At 48.5% G+C, this 21,007-nt stretch overlaps 2 protein-coding genes and 2 non-coding genes across 6 annotated transcripts; 1 reads left to right on the forward strand and 3 right to left on the reverse strand.

Moving 5' to 3' along the window:
- Window positions 1-277: 277 nt before the first annotated feature.
- LOC120761334 (T-complex protein 1 subunit zeta) lies at window positions 278-6,204 on the reverse strand. Its single transcript, XM_040082476.2, has 14 exons — window positions 6,024-6,204; window positions 5,671-5,734; window positions 5,190-5,324; window positions 4,416-4,589; window positions 4,175-4,278; window positions 3,473-3,583; window positions 2,864-3,023; window positions 2,555-2,637; window positions 2,089-2,185; window positions 1,680-1,827; window positions 1,307-1,440; window positions 1,085-1,187; window positions 741-813; window positions 278-597 (listed from the first exon to the last, which is right to left on the reverse strand). The coding sequence occupies exons 1-14, from the start codon at window positions 6,155-6,157 to the stop codon at window positions 525-527; spliced, it is 1,593 nt and encodes a 530-aa protein (XP_039938410.1). The 5' UTR covers window positions 6,158-6,204; the 3' UTR covers window positions 278-524.
- Window positions 3,704-3,840, reverse strand: LOC120761562 (small nucleolar RNA SNORA15). The gene has a single exon (XR_005703686.1). It is a non-coding gene; the product is annotated as a small nucleolar RNA SNORA15 (small nucleolar RNA).
- LOC120761563 (small nucleolar RNA SNORA22) lies at window positions 4,728-4,859 on the reverse strand. Its single transcript, XR_005703687.1, has one exon. It is a non-coding gene; the product is annotated as a small nucleolar RNA SNORA22 (small nucleolar RNA).
- Window positions 6,205-10,193: 3,989 nt separating the features above from the next.
- Window positions 10,194-19,691, forward strand: PSPH (phosphoserine phosphatase). Of its 3 annotated transcripts, none has more exons than XM_040082696.2 (6): window positions 10,194-10,426; window positions 14,560-14,718; window positions 15,332-15,466; window positions 16,918-17,063; window positions 18,591-18,739; window positions 19,505-19,691. In XM_040082696.2, exons 2-6 carry the CDS (start codon window positions 14,579-14,581, stop codon window positions 19,613-19,615), a joined length of 681 nt encoding a protein of 226 aa, XP_039938630.1. In that variant the 5' UTR covers window positions 10,194-10,426; window positions 14,560-14,578; the 3' UTR covers window positions 19,616-19,691. The 3 variants fall into 3 exon arrangements, with proteins under 3 accessions (XP_039938630.1, XP_039938629.1, XP_039938631.1); XM_040082695.2 differs by having other exon boundaries at window positions 10,215-10,478; XM_040082697.2 differs by having other exon boundaries at window positions 10,215-10,422.
- Window positions 19,692-21,007: the final 1,316 nt, after the last annotated feature.

Here is a 21,007-nt window from a genome sequence, read left to right on the forward strand (position 1 = left end):
ATCCACCCCCTAAGAGAGCTCCTTACCCCTCCCCTTCAAACCATTCTGCACTCAGTGAGCTCGTTTTCATTCACAAGCAAGTACAAAACTATTAAGTGATTTCCTTAATCCAGCTTTTCCTTATTTTTAATTTACTGAACAAATTGCAGGCCTGATCCCACCCTGTTGCCAGAGCACTCCTGAGCAGTAAGTTCACAGAATTCCCAAGAGCAGGACTCAGGAATAGAGCCCCCCCACTGCAGAATGTTCTGGAGGGTTAAAGAACAGACACCCAAAGCACAGAACAGAAGAGTTTATTGGGTAAAAATGGAAAACAACCGCAGCCACACACTTCAGTGAAATCAAAAATAAATAACTCCTTTTTAGAGCCAAATCTTTGATAAGTTGCTGAGATTTTGAGTGGCCATGTTACCAAAGGGGCTCCCCCTGAGGCAGAGTGACTCCTGCTGCTGGACACCCACCACAGCCAAGGACAGGCCCTGGGGTGGATTCCTTGGAGAAATTCCACAGGGAGCAGCCCCAGCTCAGCCTTTCAGGGAGGACATCCCAGCTCTCATGATTTCATCCACCAGGAGAATGTTGCTGGCAATCACCGTGCTGGAAACACGAAAGAAATATTGTTACAATCGCCAAACTCAGCTTCATTTTTTGTTTCAAGACATCTTCCTGAAGGTGGGATCCTCGGTTTTACACCACTTAAACACACAGAGAGTAATGTCAGAAGTGAAATTCAGCCTTACCATGAATGAAGCAGCTGCTTTTTGACATTGTAATTGTCCCAGATTCCAGCTGCTGCAGCCACCATTGGCTCCCCTGCAAGAGAAGTGAGCAGCCTTTAAACAGCCAGTTCACACAGAGACTTTCTGCTGGCTGACATCTGCTATCACTCACTGCATGCGGGACTGTGTGCTCTGTCCTCTAAAAACCTCAACTCAGAGCACACTCAACTACAGCGGCCTGACTGCCCAGGCTTCTGTGCAGCTTTTCATCAGTAATGAAACTTTCTGCATTCAGAGCACTTTGCCCTCCAGAGCTGAGCCAGGTTCTGACTGCAGCATCACGCTGTGGCGGAGGGAGTCCTTACCAGTGCTGAGGTCAACCCCAGTGAGCTGCCCCGACTCCATGTGCTCTGCCTGCACCTTCACCAGCGTCTCCTGGGGATCATAGCCCGAGTTCTGAGCAAGCACCTGGCACAGGACAGAGGGATTGGCTTCGTTTTGCTGATCACAGAGCCCTCCAGCAGAAAAAGCACTGAGTCTGTGAGTGCTTCAAAGCCACTCAAATTCCACCCAGGAATGCCTTTTACCTTAGGAATGATGAGCAGAGCATCAGCAAAAGCCTGAACTCCGAGCTGGGCTCTTCCTTTCACGTTGGGTTTGTGTTTCACAAGAGCATTGGCTACTGCCACCTCCAGTGCCCCTGCTCCTGGCACCACACATCCTGCACGGCAAAAGCACCTGTTTCAGTTTAAACAGCTCATTTTTAGTGCAGTTTGATCTCTTCCCTCCACATCCTGCACCTGAACAGCTGAGTACTTACACAGGTTATCAACCACAGAACTATGAAACCACCTCACACTGAGCTCGGGCTTGGACTGGAGCAGGAACCAAGGGAGCTGATAATAATTTGGGGATGTGCTTTTACAGGTCCTTATCATGATTAACAGGGAGGGGACTCACCATCCTCAATGGCATTCTTCACAGCCCGCAGCCCATCCCGCACCGCGTCCTTGATCTGGGTGAGCGTGTGCTTGTTGGGGCCCCTGATGAGCAGGGTCACCGAGCGGGGGTTCTCACACTTCTCAATGAAGGTGTACTTCTCCTCTCCCTGTGGAAAACACGCTCAGGTTTGCCTGGCAGACACTTACTGCAGCAATGTGGACACAAATTAATAAACCGGACGCTTTCAGGCTGGGTTCTGCACTGACAGCACTTCGAGAAGTGATGAGAGGCAGTACAACTTTAATTTCCGTTTTCTCAGTCTATGACAGGAGCAAACATCCAGGCAGATGTTCACATCCCAGTGGATTTTAAGTATTTTATTTCACAACTCCAGCTGTACTCTTCAAACAAACACTTGGTCACTCACCAGGGTGTACTCATAGACCAGCCCTGCGTGTCCCAGGCAGTCAGGAGTGAGATCCTCCACGGAATTCATGGCAGTGCCACCACAGGCCAGGGTCAGTCTGACAGAGAACAGGCACAGCTCAGCTTTACGGTCAATAAAACCCAAAGTCTCTGACAATAAGTGCAGTATTTCAGCATGTGGAGCCTGGGCTGGGAACAGTTTGGTTCTGTCCATGGAAGAGCTCTTTAAAAAAACTAACTTGTATAATTAAGGCTCTTCTGTAAGTGTCTGCAATTAAAGCATCCTGTGAGCTCAAGCTGCCCTTCCTCCAGTTTGTCCAAAGTGCCCTGAGTTACACCACAAGAGCTGCACATATTGAAGTGGAATTTTTAGTCAAGTCTTCGAAGATGGATTTAAGGCAGACTTGACTCACTGTCTCAGTTTGGAAGAGCAGGTTATTGCATCCTCTCCTCCCCCCAGAACTGACCTTTCCATGTTCCTCCTTTTAGCTCTCCTCAAAGCAACTATTCCTTCTTTGGCAAGGGCATCCAAGGAAAACGGGTCAATTCCCTGGAAACAGAAAGTGACCATCAGCATAAGGACAAAGCTAAAAACACTTCTCTCACTCTTCTGGCACTAATAAGTTCTTCCTCAAGGCTTGATGAAGAGCTCAAGCAGGAACTGTACATTATATTCAGAAGTATCAGACTGAGCTAATTCTGGCTCAATAACTGCAGGTGAGTCACACAAGGAAGCCAGCATTTCAAGTAATTTTTAGTTATTCTCTTCATCTCACCTTCTGGTTGATCACAACAAATCCTTTGTCTGAGTCGCCACAGACTTTTCTTTTCAGCTCTATGATTTTGTTGACTCTGTCTTCAATGAACTTCCTTTCTGCTTTCACCAACTTCTCCCTCTCCTCAGCGCTTTTGTAGAAGAATCCAGAGCTCACCTCTCTGCAGGGAAAAAAAAACCCACAAAAAAGGATTGAGAAAACTTCCTCTCTGCTGTAGCAATAAACTTGAGCATAAGGAATGAGCCTTTCTGTAACACTCTAAAGAAATCAACCCAAACCAAACCAGTCCCCCCAGCCCACACTGCTGCTCCTGCTCTCTAGTTCAGAGCTTCTCCACTTCAAAAAACAAAGCAGGCACTTGGAGCTGAGAGAACTCTGAAGTGCATTAATGTGTTTGCCCAAAAAAGGAAGGACCTTCAACCTTTCTGTGATCACACAGCAAAATAAAAACCACTGTGAAGCTCTGCCTCTCACACAGATTTTTTCACCCACCACCTTTCCCAAAGGGCTGCAGAAGGGGCATCACCTTTCAACTTCACAGTCTTGGTTGGTTTTTAAGCACACTTTTATTTAAAGTCCCTAGGACGTGAGCATTTGCTGTGTACTCACGTTTTCTCATACTCCAGAGACACGTTGCAGGTAAGAATAAAAGCATCTTCCACTCTTTTCTTCATGTCAGGGTGGCGAGCTCCGTGGTCCAGAACCAGCCCCCTGATCAGCCTGCGAGATTAAAAACCATTCTGGGGGTCACTGGCACAAACAGAGCATTTCATGGAGTGCAGAGAACAGAACTGGTCCAACCCAAACTGCCTGGGCACTCGTGTTGGCAGGGAACAAGGATGATGTGCTCCCCTTCCAAGGGCATGCTCATTCCACAAAAAAGCACACCAGGCACAGTGGAAAAAAAGGAATTTGCTCTGGCATGGTGTCTGACTGCATCAGCTACTGAGGAAAGCTAGTGCAGAATTCATCCATGCACTGAGGGAAATAGAAATCCTATGGAATATCCAGTCCACAACACAGTTTCCATTTATCAAATGCTGCTTTGTATTTAACAGATGCCAACCTAAAGCATCATCAAGTCACAGACACAAAGAAAAAAAGAGTATTTATCCAACAATATTAAGCCAGTGTTGCTCTTTAGTATTCAGTAATTTCATCCAGGAATCAAGTTCAGTGACTGAGAAACCTCTGCCGAGATATCTGTGGCTGAAATCTGTATTTCAACTCTTCAGTGGGAGCTTTAGGACACCCTAAAGAGAAACCAAAACCCCCCAGACTCCTCAAAGCACAAGGATGCTCCTGACTTACGTTGTGTCTGTTTCTGATTTGTGCTTCATCTCCATGATTTCCACCATGTACAGGTCAATGGGCTCACCTGGTTTTCTGACTGTCAGGACAGAATCCACCACAGCCTGCAACACAGGGGAAGGGAACATCCCAAAATGACCACCAGTCTTCCAAAGTGCAAGTTCACATCTTTCACACTTCAAATTACAATCCCAGCACTTCCAAAGCTGGATCTCTTCACAGAGAGGCAGAGGACACTCACCTCTGTCAGGATGTCAGCGAGCTCAGCGTGGACTTTAGTCCGCAGGGATGTCCTGGCAACATCAATGAGGGTCTCCCTGTCCATCTCCTTGGACACTTTGACCTGCTCCAAAACCTCAAGTGCTTTTTCCTTGGCAATCTCAAATCCTTCTGCTACTATTCTAGGGTGCAAACCCTAAGGCAAGGGAAGAGAAATCATTGGACACTGGAAGACTGAACGATCCTTTTTCCAGAAAAAGAACCCGCGATTTCAATGTTCCATGGAATGGCAAAACACAGGGAATATTCCACGCAGGGAATATTCCACACAGGCAGATGTTCTGTCCTTCTGAATACATGTAAAAGGAATGCAAGTCCTTCCAATGCAGAGGAAAAGTACAGATTAATTTAGCACAGAACTGAAACCAAGGGAACTACAAAGCACACTTGGGTGTTCGCTGTGCAACATCCACGCTTAGCTGCCCTCAGGGAGATGCTCCTTTTTAACGCTTCAGAAGTGTTTTGACTCACACAAAACAAAGTAACAGCAGGTATCACACAAAACCTTAAAACTTATAGTATCCACAACAAGTGGGTTTTATTTTGAACAAGGTTCAAGTCCTCTCCTCCAGCTTTCCCCCTTTTACAACTTCCCATTTAAAGAAGAACAATGTATTTATGTTCCACTCCTATTAAACACTTAACAAAAAAAACCCCAAAAAAACCCCCTAAACACTGAGGGGTCTCAGTGAAGGTTTTAACTTGCCCACCTACAAATGAAACAATGGATACACACCTCAGAAATATAAAGATCTGCTTGCTTTAGGAGCTCTCCAATGATGAGGACATTCGAGGTGGTGCCGTCTCCAGTGATGTCATCTTGTGCTGTTGCTACTTTTGCTATCAAGGAGGCCGTGGGGTGTTGGATTTGCTAGAAAAAAAAAAATAAGCTGAGCAGTTAACTTTCACTGCAGTGGTACAGCAAACAAAAATCTGAGATCAGCTAAGAAAGAACTGAAGGTGATGTTCTAATGGTTCACCCTAATTGGTTTGCTACTCCTTTGGCTGGTTATTTTACTGATTCTTATGATGCCGTTTATATTTTTAACAATACTTTCTTTACAGTATTGCCCTGCACTTACTTCTTTACCCTCCTCCCAAGGGACATTTTGCTTTCAGTGGATAAGGGTGGGTGGGGCAGCGGGGGACCGATTCCCCCTCACCCAAACGCGCTCATGCCTCCCTAAACCCCCCTGCGAGGACCGGCCCCAGCTCACCATCTCCTGCAGCAGCACGTTGCCATCTTTGGTCAGCTTGATGTCTCCGGACCCCGACACGAGCCTGCGGGCGGCACGGGGCGGGTGAGCAGCGCCCCGGCCCCAGCACACGTGTGAGGCCGCGGGCCCGCCCCGCTCCTTCCCCATCCATTCATCCATCCGCCCATCCCCGGGCCCAAAACACGTGCGGGGCCGCGGGCCCGCACCGCTCCCTCCATCCCTCAGCCACTCACCCCTCCCGCCTTTGTTCCCCTCCGCATACCCCGGCCTCCCGCCGCTTCCCCTCACGCCTCCCCTCAGGCCGCGCTCTCCCCCAACCCCACCCGCGGCGAGAGGCGCGGGCGCTCCCTCACATCTTCATGGTGCCCTTGGGCCCCAGGTTGGTCCTCAGCACGTCCTGCAGCCCGCGGGCCGCGCTGATGTTGACGGCCAGCGCGGCCTGGGCGCGGGCCACCTCGGCCTTGGGGTTGAGCGCCTTCACCGCCATGACTGCGCTCCGCTCTGGGCCGCGCCGGGCGGGGCACCGCGGCCCCGCCTCCCGCCCGCCCCTTCTAGAACACTCCGGGCTCGCCCATTGGCCCCCCGGCGCGATGCGGCGTCTCTATTGGTTATAGTGGCCGTCGCTCATTTCGGGCTCTCCCGCCGCTGAGGGGCCTCGGCTTCTCATTGGTTTATTAGCGCGCTGGCCGCGTTCCCATTGGCTATGGTGCCGGTCGCTCCATCCGGTCCCGCCCCCGCCCCGCCGCTGAGGCGGGGGCGCGGCACCGCCCTCAGACCGGGCCGTGAGGGGAGCGCGGGGCGGGTGTGGGGTGGTCGGTGCTTAATCCGCCCTCTTATGTCACGGAGACCCGCAGCACCTCCGCAGAACCTTGAGAATAAAGAATTAAACCCCGTGAATTCACATTAGGCCGATAGAAGTAATAGTTAAGTGGACTGGATTAATAATCAACAGTTCTTGGTTAAATTCGGAGTTGAGGTCAAGTCAAAATTAGTCTTCTTGTAACACACAAGCTGATGTGTGGGGCACGGGGGCCTCCATCGCCTACAGTGCACACCCTTTACCCGGGGCTTTCCTGGGCTGAATCCTTCCCAGGGCTTCTAAGAATGGGGATGGTCTCTCCCAAGGCCTCACAGGTTTCCGTGCGGAATAAACCCAGAAATATTGTTGTCAAGACAACCTTGATGAGTGCTGAAATGTTTGCCCTATGTGCCCTGTCAGGGCTCACTCCTGGAGACACTGAAATATTTGTGTCTTTGGACTCTGAAAGGGAGGGACGAGTGAGTTTCCCCTGAGAGGAGCTTGAGCAGAAGCTCCTGGCGTGGTCCCTCACATCCCTGCGGGCGCTGATTGCGCCAGGTTTGAGCCCCAAATCGCTCTGTCTGGGCTTGCACCCTCAAACACCCACTGCAGCACACGGCAACACCAGGTGTGACACAACCTCCTCCTGTTTCAAGCGTTGCATGAGGCAGGTGCCCAGCCCCAGAATGATCCCCAGGCAGTTCCCGGTGTTCTGCAGCCCAGCTGCTCCAGAGGATGCTGACCACAGGGACAACCGGCCCTGAGGCCAGGATTTTGTCAGTATTTGGTACAGGGAAGGCAGAGACCCTTCCCCAGCACTTGCCCACCAGGCACGAAGATGCCCAGAGAAGCTGGAAGTGTCCAAGGTCAGGTTGGACAGGGCTTGGAGCAGCCTGGGATAGTGGAAAGTGTTCCTGCCCACGGCACAAGGGCCGAAACAAGATGCTCTTTAAGTTCCCTCCCAACAAACCTACGAATTCTATGAAATCTCTCCCCTTCCATCCCACTTTTTGCAGCAGGGAGCTCTGGACGCAGCCCTGGACAGCTTCAGCAATGCCACGAGCTGTTTCCACACCACCTCCAGGAGTAAAGCCTGAGCCTGTTGTTGGGTCCAGTTTTGCTGCGCAGGGGTTTTGGGGGAGCCTGAAGGGAAGAGTCAGTGTCAAGTGTCAGGGCAGCCTGGCTGGGTTTGGCTGCAGGCTGTGGCACCTGTTTTGGGTGAGGATCTCAGGTTTCTGGGCAAAATGCCACGCTGTGCACGAGAAGAGGACTCCCACACATGGCCTGTCTGTCTCCCTGGAAGGGACAGCTGCTGATATCCTTGGGATTCTGTTTTTTTAATGTTTTAGGTGTTGTTTGGGCATCCTACAAGTCTGGAGCCCTTTTGTTTAGCTGAGCAGTGTCTTGTGAAATATTTTGGTGCTGATTCCAGTAGAGTGGCTGGGCTTTCTTCTCTGTGATTGCAATCGTTAGGAATAAACATTAAACATTGCAAAATGCAGGGAATCACACTTGCCATTTCAATATTGGCTCTGGAACTCCGTTAAAACGTTGTCTGCACTTTGTTGTGATGCTGAAACCATAACAAAACAAAACACCAGACCTGGCCCAAAGAGGCTGCTGTGCAAATATCTGAGGTGCCATGTCCAGTTAAAACACCTGGATCCCCAGCTCTGCCCTGGAATCTGGAACTCACAGATCAGATATTTTGTTTCTCTTGCTCCTCCGTTTTGTTATTGTTTTCCTTGTTCCTCTCAGGGCTGTTCTCAGCAGAGGGCAGCCTTGTCAAACCCATCCCAGCAGGCTTGTTATATTTTCTGTTTTCCTTGCTGATGCCTATGGAAAGGCAGGAATTGCCCCCCCTAAAACACCTGTGTTGTGTGGGGCTGGCAGCGATGTGGGTCAGGTTCAGGTTTGTGAGAGGAATTACTTCCGCAGGAAGAAGAAAGGGAAAATTTAGTTTTGAGATTTTTTTTTTAGGAGAAGAGCGGAAAAAGAAGAAAAAGCTGTTTTCAAAGATCCTAATCCTCCATGCAGGTGGTTTCTGCTGGTTTTGTACAAATGGAGGTGTTCTGTGGTGATGTACAAGAGCTGGGTGCTGTGTTTGTAGCAAGTTTGTGTTTTCACTCCTGAGCATCCTCCTGCAGCTCCCAGGCAGAGCTCTCGGTGTTCCTTTGCTGGCTCACATTCCTCAGGATAGTTATTTTGTGCTATAGTAACATTTCTCATGAGCATCTTCACATTAAATTCCAATTTTGCAGCATTTTTCAGCCATCAAGGCAAGATTTTTTTTCAGTCTTAGCTGTAAAATTGTTCTGTGTATGTTTTTTATGTGTAATGAAAATAAAGGGCAAATGCTTACCAGACTGAAATTGCCCTATGAATTCAATGCATTACACCAGGTTAGAATCAAAATATTTAACTAAATTAAAGCCAACATGTCCATTAAACTAAGCCAAATAAAGGCAATATCCTTCATGAAATATTCAGCAGCAATTCTCTTAGTCAAACCAGGCACTGCTTATCTTGGCAAAAACCCCTCTGAGATTCTCAGTAAAAGCCATTTTCTTTCATCTTTATCAAGATGGGTTTTCCTTTAACCTTATTCACAGAAATGATTTCTAAATCCGCTCCAAACAACATCCTGTCCTGCCACGATAAAGCTGACAAACAACAGCAGGCTGCTGATCCCTGGCACCGGTTTGGCAGCACAGGGGCTTGGTCCCATCTTCTCCTGACTCGAGAAGTGACTGAGAGGTGATCCTGTCAACATTTGGTCGTGCGCTGAGAAATCCTGAAAAAATATAAAGGGAGGAAGGGCACGAAAGGTGATGGGCTTTAATGCATAAATGGAGTTTTGAGGGGTGACGCTGCCGGGGTGGCAGAAGAGGTCATGCACAGAGTGTGACTGGAGCACCCAGCGGTGCAGAACAGACGGGCACCAGTCACAGGACTCCTGGCACAGGGGATCAGAAGCGGCTAAATCAGCTAAATCAGCTTTTCTTGACCTTGAACCGAACAACTCCAGGGCTGGCGCTCTCCCGTTTTCCAACCCACGGCGGTGTGCGGGGGCAGCTCCTCCGTGGGATGCCAAAACACAAGCACGGGCAGCTTTGGCAATTTTTCCACAGCTTTTGACAACACTGCGTTTAGGGAAACAACACAGGGTCTTTCCTCCTGCCTTTTCCCTTTGCTGCCGAGCTTTTGCCGGCTTTGGATGTGCTTCGTGTGTGTGACTTTGCCCAGGGATGCACGAACAGCTTAAGCCAAGAGCAGATATTGCAAACTTAAATACCTGAAATGTGGTTGCAGTCAGGTGGGGCTTGGTCTCCTTCTCCAGAACGAGAGGACACAGTCTTAAGCTGAGCCAAGGGAAATCTAGGCTGGATGTTAGGAAAAGCTTTTTACTGAATGAGTGATAAAGTACTGGAACGGTCTGCCCGGGGAGGTGGTGGGGTCACCATCCCTGGATGCGTTATGAAAAGATTGGATGTGGCACTCAGCGCCATGGTTTAGTTGAGGTGTTAGGGCTCGGTGATTTTTTCCAACCTAGCGATTCTGTGATCTCAGCTCGCAAACCCTCTCTCCTCCCCCGAAACCGGCGTCCCTGCCTCTCCTCTGACTCCCACCAGGAGAGAACTCCCGCTCTCCCGAGCCCCCCGCGCCCGGCGCTCCCTGCCCGGCCCGGCTCCTCCCCCGGCCCGCGGCGGTCACACCTCCGCTGCCCGCGCTGGCAGCAGCGGCTGCCCCGCTGCGCTTCCATGTGTGCGAGCCCCAGCAAACCCCCCGGGCCGCCTGACTCAGCGCTTTATCAGCGGCGGAGCGGCAAAATGCGGCTCTCGTCCAGCGCAGCCCGTGCCTGGCGTTTGTGTCGCTGAAGGGCTCGGCCGATCCCTCCCTGCCCGGCGCAGCCCAGAGGATCGCAGCGGCGGCGGCAGCCACGGCCGGCTCGGGTCTGTAAGTCACCGGCATCGGGCTCGGCGTTTGGTTCGCAGATCGGTAACACCGGGTTGGTGTTTTGTTTTGTTTTGTTTTGTTTTCCCAGCAGGGAAAATCAGGAGGATCTTGCGCTGCCTGTTTTATAAGAGCAGTGTAAATGAATGATGCAATCGGGCACGGGGGGAGCAGCGGCATTTTGGCAGGACAGGCGAGAGGGGATTGGAGAGTTGAGAGGTGGATGTCAACATCCAACAGGTTCCTTCTGCCCTTTTTTCACCTGCTTTTTTCACGAGGTGCTTAAATGAGTTCGCTGTGAGGCACTGCTGTGCAGATAATCGTGCGGAGCTGCGAGCAGTTCATCTCTTGAAACTTGCAGACAGCTTTGTTGCCACTGCCGTGACAAACGGAGCAGGAGGTTCAGGAAAAACCTAAAATGAAATGGAAAACCCAAGAGGTTTAACAAAAAACTAAAAAAAAGAGAGAAGGAAACCCAGGAGATTAAGGACTGAATCTTCCTATTCTCACCCGCAAACCACGGAAAGCTACGGGTGGATGGGTTGAACTTCTAAAACTTATATAAACGCAAACACAATTTGCTTAAATATAACTAATCTGCTTAAATGTATCAGCTTTCCTCTAAAGCTTTCAAAACGTTGCTAATTCTGAGGATGAAAGCTCAGCACAGAAAAGCTGTATTATTCCCATTTTACAGACACAGGACTGGAAACAATGAGGATTAAGTGGTTTGTTGAAACTCATACCATGGAAACACTCCTGGGAATGTTCTTAGAAGCAGTAGGAGGAAAAGGTCCTGAAAAAAGTTTCAAAAACTATTTTCTCCAAATCCTTTGCTCTGAGCAGCAGTTTCCCTTCAAGGCAAAAGAAACAGTTTAACGCGGTTGAACTTCTGTTAATGCTCAATACAATATTAAACGTGGAAGTGAATCAGAAATTGTTTGCAAACAAGGACATTCCTGAGTGCTGTGTACTATTTCATTAAGATTCACTTAATCTTCGTTTTTAACAGCAATAAATGTGATCATCATGCAAAGTAGCAGCGTGGCAGCACTTCTGAAAGCTGAAATATGACAACAAGGGAGGTGTAGTCACAATGAGGGGTTTGAGATCTCATCAGAAGCTGGCAGCCCCAGAACACCTGCAGTTCTGAGCACCACTTACTGCTTCAATTTGCATTACATGTGGAAACAGAGGATGGTGCAGTTTTTCCCAGTGAGGCAAGTGCCCTCCTTTGAAGGGGCAGCAAACAGAGAGGATTTCAGTTGTTTTCCTTTCCCATGTGCTCTTACATAATTCTCCTGTTTGTGACTCCACCCTGTCTATTATGAAAGAGAATTATTTCTTGTGAAAATGTTTTCTTTCTCTTTGGAGCAGCCTAATGAAACACTTCATAGTCTGGAGGCAAGGAGATCTCACGGGAATTCCACTTTTCCCTTGTGATTTCCTTTTTTTCTCCATCTTTATCTCAAGTTTCGCCCTACCTCTCTGTCACTCTTCTATCTTCTTTAGCCACTTCTTTGCCCATTGTTCTTCTCTTCCCCACATTCTTCTTTCCAGCTTTTCCCCATGATATTTTATATCAGACCTGTTGAAACATTTGCTGCTTGCATGCTTTTCAGGCTAGGAATAGATTGCCTATCTGAAATTCAGTGGTGGGAAGACCAGAGATTCCCTTTCAGTGTTCTTCATATGGAAACAGAACCCATTATTTCTGGGAATTTCCTGTTTCTTCCCATCTCATGAAAACATTTACACTTTTAAGCAATCAGATGCTCTGTATTTTGAAATTATTAATATCTCCCACTTACACAGGCCTGGACCGCTCTGGAATACAAAATTGCTTTTCCCTGACTGCAGCTGAGATTTGTCCATAGAAGAGTTTTACACAACTTCAATTCATTTTGCTCTGATGCGCTGCTGCTGACATTTGCACTTCTTCCCTTCCAATTTGTCATTTCTAGACAACATAAACCACAGCTTGAAACTCTTTTCAAAGAGTTATTTCCTGGAATCAAGAGAGGACAGGGTTAATTCCAACTATGACTCCACAATAATTCTTTATTTGCCCATCAGAGTGCTGAGTCCACCACAGCTTTCATGTCATCGTTGCGAGGCCCACCCAGCAGGGAAGGGAACGCGGGGAATGTGGATATCAGAGAGAAGGAAACGTGAACATTTCATCACTCTCATGTTCAGAGAGATAAGGTTTCTCTGGGACAGATTGAAGCCGCGGATCCAGACCCAAATTCCAGCAGTCACGTCAGGGAGCGGTGTCCCCCCGCGGTGCCGTTGCCTCACGGTGTGGCAGCGTGGCCCCAGGTGAGGCAAGGGTGGCTTTGCATCAGCCGTGACGCCGTGACGCCAATGTCGCAGCCGCCCTGCAATCACGGCCCTGCTGCTTGGAAAACTGGGATATTTCACTGCAAACACAAACACAGCGCTCCGCAGTCGGGGGCAGGTCAAGGCTAAAGCAAACGTGGATTCACATGTCACCTGCCCGGCCAGTGCCAAGCCTGACCTCAGAGCTGGGCTCTGGCAGAGGGAAGTTTTGATGTCCATGGCCACTTTTCTTTTATACCCTGTGCTGATGGCCTGTAACAATTTTTCTTACATGTCCGGTGCAGTTTTTGTAGAAAAAGATAAAACCCCGCATGGCCTGCAGCAGATAATCCTTTAGTCACGCTCCTAAGGCTGGACTGGAGTTTTACGGTGTGCCCACACACCAAGGGCAGAGTTCTGCCAAACTGCAGTTCAAGGAGCTCTGTAAAAACCCTTTTCTGGGCTCTCCTCTAGTGCCACCCACTCCCCTCGAAGGCAGCAGAATAAAGCCCACAGAGGAGTCCTGTGTGAGGGCTGCCCGTGCCCCTCATGTCACTTGTTGTCCCTGTCCCTTGCTCGTTGACATCTCCCTGTTGGTCAGGCAGAATCTCTCAGCTCCTGGCTGTTCACAGCAGGTTTCACCGCTCAGGCTGGGTGGTTTCCTTCAGACAGATTTCCGCCTTTCAACAGCAGATCAGAGCATTCTCTTCTATTCCATGCACAAGAGCAGATAACAGAGGTGGGTGTTGTACATTTTGTACCCCGATATCCACCACGTCCTGGGAATAAACCCAAAGGTTCTCGTTCCTGCTTTGACTGGTAGTGAGATGAAAACAAAAGATGAAAGGTTATAAAGACGTCCATCATTCTTAAGAATGTGCTGTCTGATGGTGTTTTCCTCCTATCCCAGGAAAACCACCTGCAACCTATCCTACAGGACACGTCCTGAGAGATGTTTGAGAGGCTAGAAGCAACAAAAAATTGCACCAAAATCTGGGAAGTGAGATAAATAGGAAGGTGTTGTTTGTGTCTAAATTATAGATTAGTGAATCGTAAAATCCACCCTGAATTAATTCCCCTATGAAAGGATGAAGCACGAGGCGAGTAGGGATGTGTAAGATGATACTTAACTCCTCAAGCTTCTGATCAGCAGAAGTGCTCAGCATATTGAAGTGGACAGATCTAAAAGGGTAGAAAATAAACTTTTGTCAGGGACTGTTATGGAAAACGTGATGTCTTGATGGGTTGAATGAAGTTCTCAAAGGCCAGGGGTTTGATGGATTTATAAAAGGCTAATCCCCAGTGTTAATGGTTTTATTGACGAGGCTGTAGAAGAGGATCTAAACTTTCCTGATTTAGGGACAACCTCTCACTGAGGAGTTTAGGATACTTTGCAATCAACCCTTAGGGCCTGGGCGTCCTGCAGCAGCCACTGATGCGAAATCAAGACACCCCTGAGACGAACCAGAGCCCTGCAATCCCACACAGCGCTTGGCAGCCCGGGGCCTCATCCAATGCCAAGGATTACAACCTTGAACCCACGGACATCAGTGGGCTGAGGCAGCAGGGAGCAAATCAGCAGCAGCCCCGGGCTCCACGGCCCACCTGGAGCACGAGGTGACCATCAGTAGGCAGCAACAGGCGGGAGCAAATCAGCAGCTGAGCCAGACCTCCACCACCATTCCCCCCTGGATAAAAGCCGTGGCCGGGCTGCGCTCGGCCCTTCTCGCCCGCGCCAGAGCAGCAGCACCAATGGCTCAGGAAACAGTGCACTACTCTCACTCAGAGAAAGATTTCATCTTGTCCCCTCACAGTAAGAAGGCTCCCAAAAGGATGGCGTCCCTGATGGAGCTGAAGGAGATCTTCCGCAGCGCCGACGCCGTGTGCTTCGACGTGGACAGCACCGTCATCAGGGAGGAGGGCATCGACGAGCTCGCCAAGTTCTGCGGGGTCGGCGACGCCGTGGCGGAGATGTACGTATGGCTGGGGGAGCTCCCGCGGTGCCAGGCAGAGCTAGCCACGGAGGGGATCCATCTGTGAGCGGGAATTGATCCCTCGTGCTCACTCCGCTCTAGGTTATCACGGTTTATAGTGGGGTCGGGGTAGAAAGCGGAATTGATGCAGGGTGAAGTGGCTTGCTTCGGGAATTGTGAGGCCACCCAACAAAACTGTCCTGGCAGGAATTCTCTAGTGGTAATTTTGATAGACTGGGAGCAGCCCTCATCATTAAACTTGGCTAAGCACTACCAAACCTTGTTCTGAATGAGGAAAGCTTACCATGAGATGGAGGAGAGGAGACAGCGCTCCCAGCCCTCTGCTGAGGCTGGGACACAGCTCTCAGCCGAAGCTTTGTTAGATTCAGCTCAGGGATAAGCCCCAGCTGGCATCACAGAAGGAATGGAGCCGTTTTCCTTTGCTCCACTGTTCTCCCACCCATGGGGATCTCCTAGCAGTGGACACCACCAGGCTCTGTGCTCAGTACAACCTCTCTGACCTGGGTTCTTGTCATCCCCTGGCAATGCTCTGCTGTTGGGAGAAGCCCCAGCTGGTGCAGCGTCCCTGATGTGAGCTTTTGGTGTCCCCCAGGACCCGCAGAGCCATGGGTGGCACTGTGACATTCAAGGCAGCTCTCACAGCACGGTTAGGTCTCATCCGGCCCTCCTACGAACAAGTGCAGAAATTAATATCTGACAACCCACCTCAGCTAACTCCAGGAATAAGGTAAGATGAATTTCTTTTTTTTTTTTTTTAAAGTATTCAGGAAGCAGATGGAATAAATGAACCAAATTCTGTGTCATTAGTGGTTCTGTAAGGCCACAGAGCTGGTTTGTGTTGCCTTCCTGCTCCGTCTCCTTGCTGGGTGTGTACAGAGCTTGGATCCGGAGCCTGACTCCATGGCAAGTGGTGAAGCATCCATGTGAAAAAGAAAAGATGCTTAGATATTTACTGGCATCTTGGCTGCCAAGCTCAAATCCTGGCTTGAGGATTAAATGGGCATGGAAAAGAATCTGTTCAAACAATGTTTTTTCAGGGGTGGTGGGACTGGGAGGAGATTCAACACCTCCTTAAATTTGGTCTTTATGGTCTAAATTTGCAACTCTGTCACCTCCCTCTGACTCTCCTCAGTGCAGTCACACCCCTGGCTCAGTTTAGGGGATCCATTACTCAGAGCTACCCATTCTGAAGTCCCTGAAAACATTAAAATCCTCATTCAGCAAACACACATAAATATGTGTATTCATTCATCCCGAGGTTTGGAATGAACTATTTCAACTGAAAAGCTCTGGGGATTTTTTTTTCCCTATTCAAATTGTTTCTAGCCATTGAAAAGGATTTATTTACTACAGAATCTGACCGTAGCTTCAAGTCTGAAATGTTTTTAGCGTATAAAAGGAGTTTTAGATGATCCTGTGCTGGTATTTTATCTTTCTTCAGCAGAAGACAGCTAGAGATAACTACAAAGAGAACATTGTTTCTTGGTTCGGGATCACGTGATTTTCCTTTCATTCCTTCCTTTTCTTCCTCCTTTTCAGTCCTTCCCTTTCTTCCTCCTTTTCTGTGTCCTGCTTTAAGCCTCTGCTTCGCTTTTCAGTCTTTAGTGTTTCTGCCGTTCCCTGCTACCCCTTCCCCTGCTGCCCTTGCTGCAGGCTGATCCTCCTGCCTCCAGAGCCAAATCCCCCAAACTTCTCACCGCCTGCAAGTCCTGCTCACGTGAACTGGGGTCACAGCTCCTTCCCTTGATTCCTTTCCTGCAGCTGGTGCCCTCTGCTGAAGATGGCATGGGTGAACCAACTCCGAGCTAGAAAACATTTGCACTTTGCACTTTTCAGTCCGCTTGGCATCTAGGAGCAGTGGTTTTATCTCATTCCCTGCTTTTTGCTGCGTTCCGGATTCATTTTCTTGCCGTTGTTCCACTTCAGAAAAAGATCTGAACCAGATCCTCTCTCACTTTTTCACGGGAACTAATGTGAAAGCGGAGAGAAAACAGTTTGAGGGAGTGCTTGTTTTGGAGGGATGAAATGATGGTTTTGTCCAGCCCTTTCCAGCCAGGCGTGTGCACAAGCAAAGGGGAAAGAAGGAAAAGCTGTGGGCAGCAGAGCTGGGTGGAGCTGAGAGCAGCACACGGCCCCTTTAGGGAGGATCCCTTTGACCTCTGTGCTGTCTCCTCTCAGGGAGCTGGTGAGCAGGCTGCACCAACGAGGGGTCCAGGTGTTCTTGGTCTCCGGGGGCTTCCAGAGCATCGTGGAACACGTGGCCTTGCAGCTGAACATCCCCACGGCAAACGTCTTCGCCAACAGGCTCAAGTTTTACTTCAACGGTGAGAGATCTCCCCAGATCTTCCTCTGCTCATTGCTGGCACTTTTCTGGGTCCAGCTGGCACACGCTGGGCTGCAGGCGCTGTCCTGTTACCAACCCAGCTGACTCCACGGGGGGAAAATCACCAAACCTTCCCCAAAACCAGCTCAGGGAGTGCTGGGTGTGACAAACAGGGAATGCTGGGTGTGACAAACAGGGAATGCTGGGTGTGACAAACAGGGAATGCTGGGTGTAACAACAGGGAATGCTCACTGTAACAAACAGGGAATGCTGGGTGTAAAAAACAGGGAATGCTCACTGTAACAAACAGGGAATGCTGGGTGTAACAAACAGGGAATGCTGGGTGTGACAAACAGGGAATGCTCACTGTAACAAACAGGGAATGCTCACTGTAACAAACAGGGAATGCTGGGTGTGACAAACAGGGAATGCTCACTGTAACAAACAGGGAATGCTCACTGTAACAAACAGGGAATGCTGGGTGTAACAAACAGGGAATGCTGGGTGTGACAAACAGGGAATGCTCACTGTAACAAACAGGGAATGCTCACTGTAACAAACAGGGAATGCTGGGTGTGACAAACAGGGAATGCTCACTGTAACAAACAGGGAATGCTCACTGTAACAAACAGGGAATGCTGGGTGTGACAAACAGGGAATGCTCACTGTAACAAACAGGGAATGCTCACTGTGACAAACAGGGAATGCTGGGTGTGACAAACAGGGAATGCTGGGTGTGACAAACAGGGAATGCTCACTGTGACAAACAGGGAATGCTCACTGTAACAAACAGGGAATGCTGGATGTAAAAACCAGGGAATGCTCACTGTAACAAACAGGGAATGCTCACTGTAACAAACAGGGAACGCTCACTGTAACAAACAGGGAATGCTGGGTGTAAAAACCAGGGAATGCTCAGTGTAACAAACAGGGAATGCTGTGTGTAAAAACCAGGGAATGCTCACTGTAACAAACAGGGCTGCAGTTACTTTTTAATTGTGAGCTGTGCCAAAGGTAAAACTTGTTACAGCTGCTGAGAGCAGGGTTTCATTTTCTCCTGCTCCTTCAAGTTAAGGAGTTCATGACCTGAGCTGCTCTCACAAAGCTCCCTCTCGGTGGCTTTGGGGCCCTGGAGCAGAGCTGCTCTGGATTTTCAGCTGGAGTGGCCCAGCAGAGCTGTAGGGGCTGAGGTTGTTCCTTCCTCAGCGTTTCCTGCGCTGTCTCCGCATCATCCTGGGTGCTGCTGTTGGGATTTTCGCTCCAGAGTGGCTGGGAAGCCATTGGTAGCGCTGCCCGCACAGGTTTCTGTTTTTCTCTGAAAATATCTCCATTTCTCTTTGAAAACCCCCCCGCTGAAGGCGTGGGTGAAATCCCAATCTTAAACTCACCTTGGAATTATTTCTTTGGGATGCTGATGCTGGGAGTTTCACAGGGCTGCATGCCATGAAGTCAAGACCACAGACAGAGATCCTCCTCCATTCACAGCAAAATATCTGTATTTCCAACTTGTCCTTCCACTGTTTTCTAGGAGAATATGCAGGGTTCGATGAAACACAACCAACAGCTGAATCAGGGGGGAAAGGAAAGGTTATCACTCATCTGAAAGAACAGTTCCATTTCAAGAAAGTGGTTATGATTGGAGATGGAGCTACAGACATGGAAGCCTGCCCCCCTGGAGTGAGTATTGCAGAAATCCTGAATTCCTTTGGAGCAAATCCTCCAGGGGAAAAAGAAAAATGAGGTTTGGACTCTTTAATTAAAAAAAAAAAAAAAAAAAAAAAAAAAATTTACCAGAAAGACAACTTTTATAAACGGTCATGTCCCAGGGAGAGGTTTTAATTCCATCTCCCCTTCAGCTCCTTTCCCCACACAAAAGTCCTCCAATACCCCAAAGCAGGATTTATTTAATGCTTCCCACCTCAAGGCAAAAAAAAAAAAAAAAAAAGAAAGAAAGAAAGAAAGAAAAAAACCAGCTGCAGTGGAAATTTTAAACCCTGCACTTTCACTGCAGGGGGCTTTGTGAGATGTAGAAACGATGATTGCTCGGGTTAATGATTGAGGGCAGGGTTAAAGTTTGCTTTTGGTATCTCTCAGGTGAGGTAAACAGAGGTAAGATAAACAGCAGAGGGGTAATTGTGGGATGCTGGTGCCTGAGCCAATGTTTACTTGCTCTTGAATGGAATTGCATCACGTTTACATCAGATTCTCAGTAAAATCTCACATCTCAGCAATGTGGAAGCTACAAGGCGCCGAGAAAAACCCCGATAACCAAAACGCTGTGGAATTAATCGCTAATAAATCTGAAACATGAGCACACAGGGGGAAACAGGCCAGGGAGCAATGCCATGGTTTTAAAATCCAATCTGAAAAGCAAATTTAATTCCTGAGAGCTCCATTCCCTCCAGGCAATAATCCATGTGCCCCTTCCTTGTGTTTTCCCAGGATTGCTTCATTGGATTCGGAGGCAACGTCGTCAGAAACCAAGTAAAGGAGAAAGCAAAATGGTACATCACCCACTTCGATGAATTGCTAAAGGAGCTGGAGGAGCGATAAACCCTCGTGTAAAATAATCTATTTAACACCTGTAAATCCATTATACAATGCCATTAAACATTTATTTGTTTGCAAACTCGTGGGCTGGAGTTTTTAGTGGTTCTGGGAGCTGGGGACCTTCCACTCTGGCTGGTGGGGCCGATGGAATCGTTCTGCTCAAAGAGGTTGTAATGGAAATGGGAAAAAGATCTTTTTATAAAGCTTTCCTGTGGTGGAAGAAATGAATTGATTATTGACTCCCAAGTGAAGACCAAACAGAAAATAATAAGTTAAAAATACCTTAAGGGATTATCTCCTGGGCAATATTGCACATCTGTTGTTTCATCAGTAGTGCCTCTACTTATTTGAGGCGACAAGAAAAGAGCAAGGCCACAAACAAGGACTTTGCATAATAATAATAATAATAATAATAAATTCAGGCTGCAGTTTGGCAAGTACCTTTCACTGCACAGACTCTCAGCAGCAGGTAATCAGTGAATAGCTGGGAAACTTCACCAAATATCTCTGATTTCATTAAAATTATGGCTACGGAGAACCTGAGGTGTCATCTCTTACCCAATGTCAGTTACTCAACCTGTCTGGGACAGGAGCTGCCTGGAAATCTGAGGCAGATCCAACGTTCATCCCTGGCCAAGGAACATTTATCAGCTGAGGGTTCCCATCCTTCATCACAATATTCCAATCAAACTGCAAACTGCTGATTTTGGAAAGTGGTCCCAGTGTTTGTGGAAGTGTTGTTTTTTTTTTTTAATCCACCAATGTAAATTGGTAAATTCACAGCTGTAAATCGCCCCCATCAGCTGTAATGAGATGGGAGCAAATTCCTCACCCTTTAAAGGAAATTCTGGGAAGCTTCAGTCCCTTCCTCTGCCTCCAACGTGGATTAACCACCCCTAAACTCTGCCAGAGCTAAGCCTGACCTGTTCTAAGAACTCCTCTGAGCTCCAGCTGGTGGGTTCCGGTTTTTTAAGGAGTTTCTTTGGTGTTTGATCCAGGAGAACACACCTGGGAAATGCTGACAGCTCTCCTGAGTGTGTTTTTGCCGTTGTGGGACTTTCATTTCCCTGACTTGTAAGAATCTCACTTGTGAGGATGTGAAAAGCTTTACCAATGTCAAAACAGATCACACCTGCCCCTTCCTTCAATCCCCACAGGAGAAAGACGGGTAAATATGACATGACTTAGTATTTAAAAAAAAAAAAAACAAAAAAAACCAAAAAAAACAATCTGCAGAGGTTTTTATCTTCTAAGTGCTTACAATATTTTTCCAGACACTGAAGCGTGGCCATTCTCTTTCACCCCGCCACGTATTTCTGGGTGGAACAGAAACAAGCGATGTCCCGACCTTCCAAAATTTCACAATAATCACCACTTTTCCCAATTAGCGGCGAA

The sequence above is a fragment of the Hirundo rustica genome, chromosome 19 (genome assembly GCF_015227805.2).
Source record: "Hirundo rustica isolate bHirRus1 chromosome 19, bHirRus1.pri.v3, whole genome shotgun sequence".
Lineage (NCBI taxonomy): Eukaryota > Metazoa > Chordata > Aves > Passeriformes > Hirundinidae > Hirundo > Hirundo rustica.

Bases quoted from the DNA above. Each gene is read 5' to 3' on its own strand.
- LOC120761334 (XM_040082476.2), bottom strand. From the start codon at position 6,157: ATGGCGGTGAAGGCGCTCAACCCCAAGGCCGAGGTGGCCCGCGCCCAG. The intron at 5,735-6,023 runs GTGAGGGAGCGC...TGCCGCCCGCAG, and splicing joins CCCAAGGGCACCATGAAGAT to GCTCGTGTCGGGGTCCGGAG. The intron at 2,638-2,863 runs GTGAGATGAAGA...TTCTGTTTCCAG, and splicing joins TTGTTGTGATCAACCAGAAG to GGAATTGACCCGTTTTCCTT.
- PSPH (XM_040082696.2), top strand. From the start codon at position 14,579: ATGGCGTCCCTGATGGAGCTGAAGGAGATCTTCCGCAGCGCCGACGCC. The intron at 14,719-15,331 runs GTACGTATGGCT...GGTGTCCCCCAG, and splicing joins GGCGACGCCGTGGCGGAGAT to GACCCGCAGAGCCATGGGTG. The intron at 17,064-18,590 runs GTGAGAGATCTC...ACTGTTTTCTAG, and splicing joins GCTCAAGTTTTACTTCAACG to GAGAATATGCAGGGTTCGAT.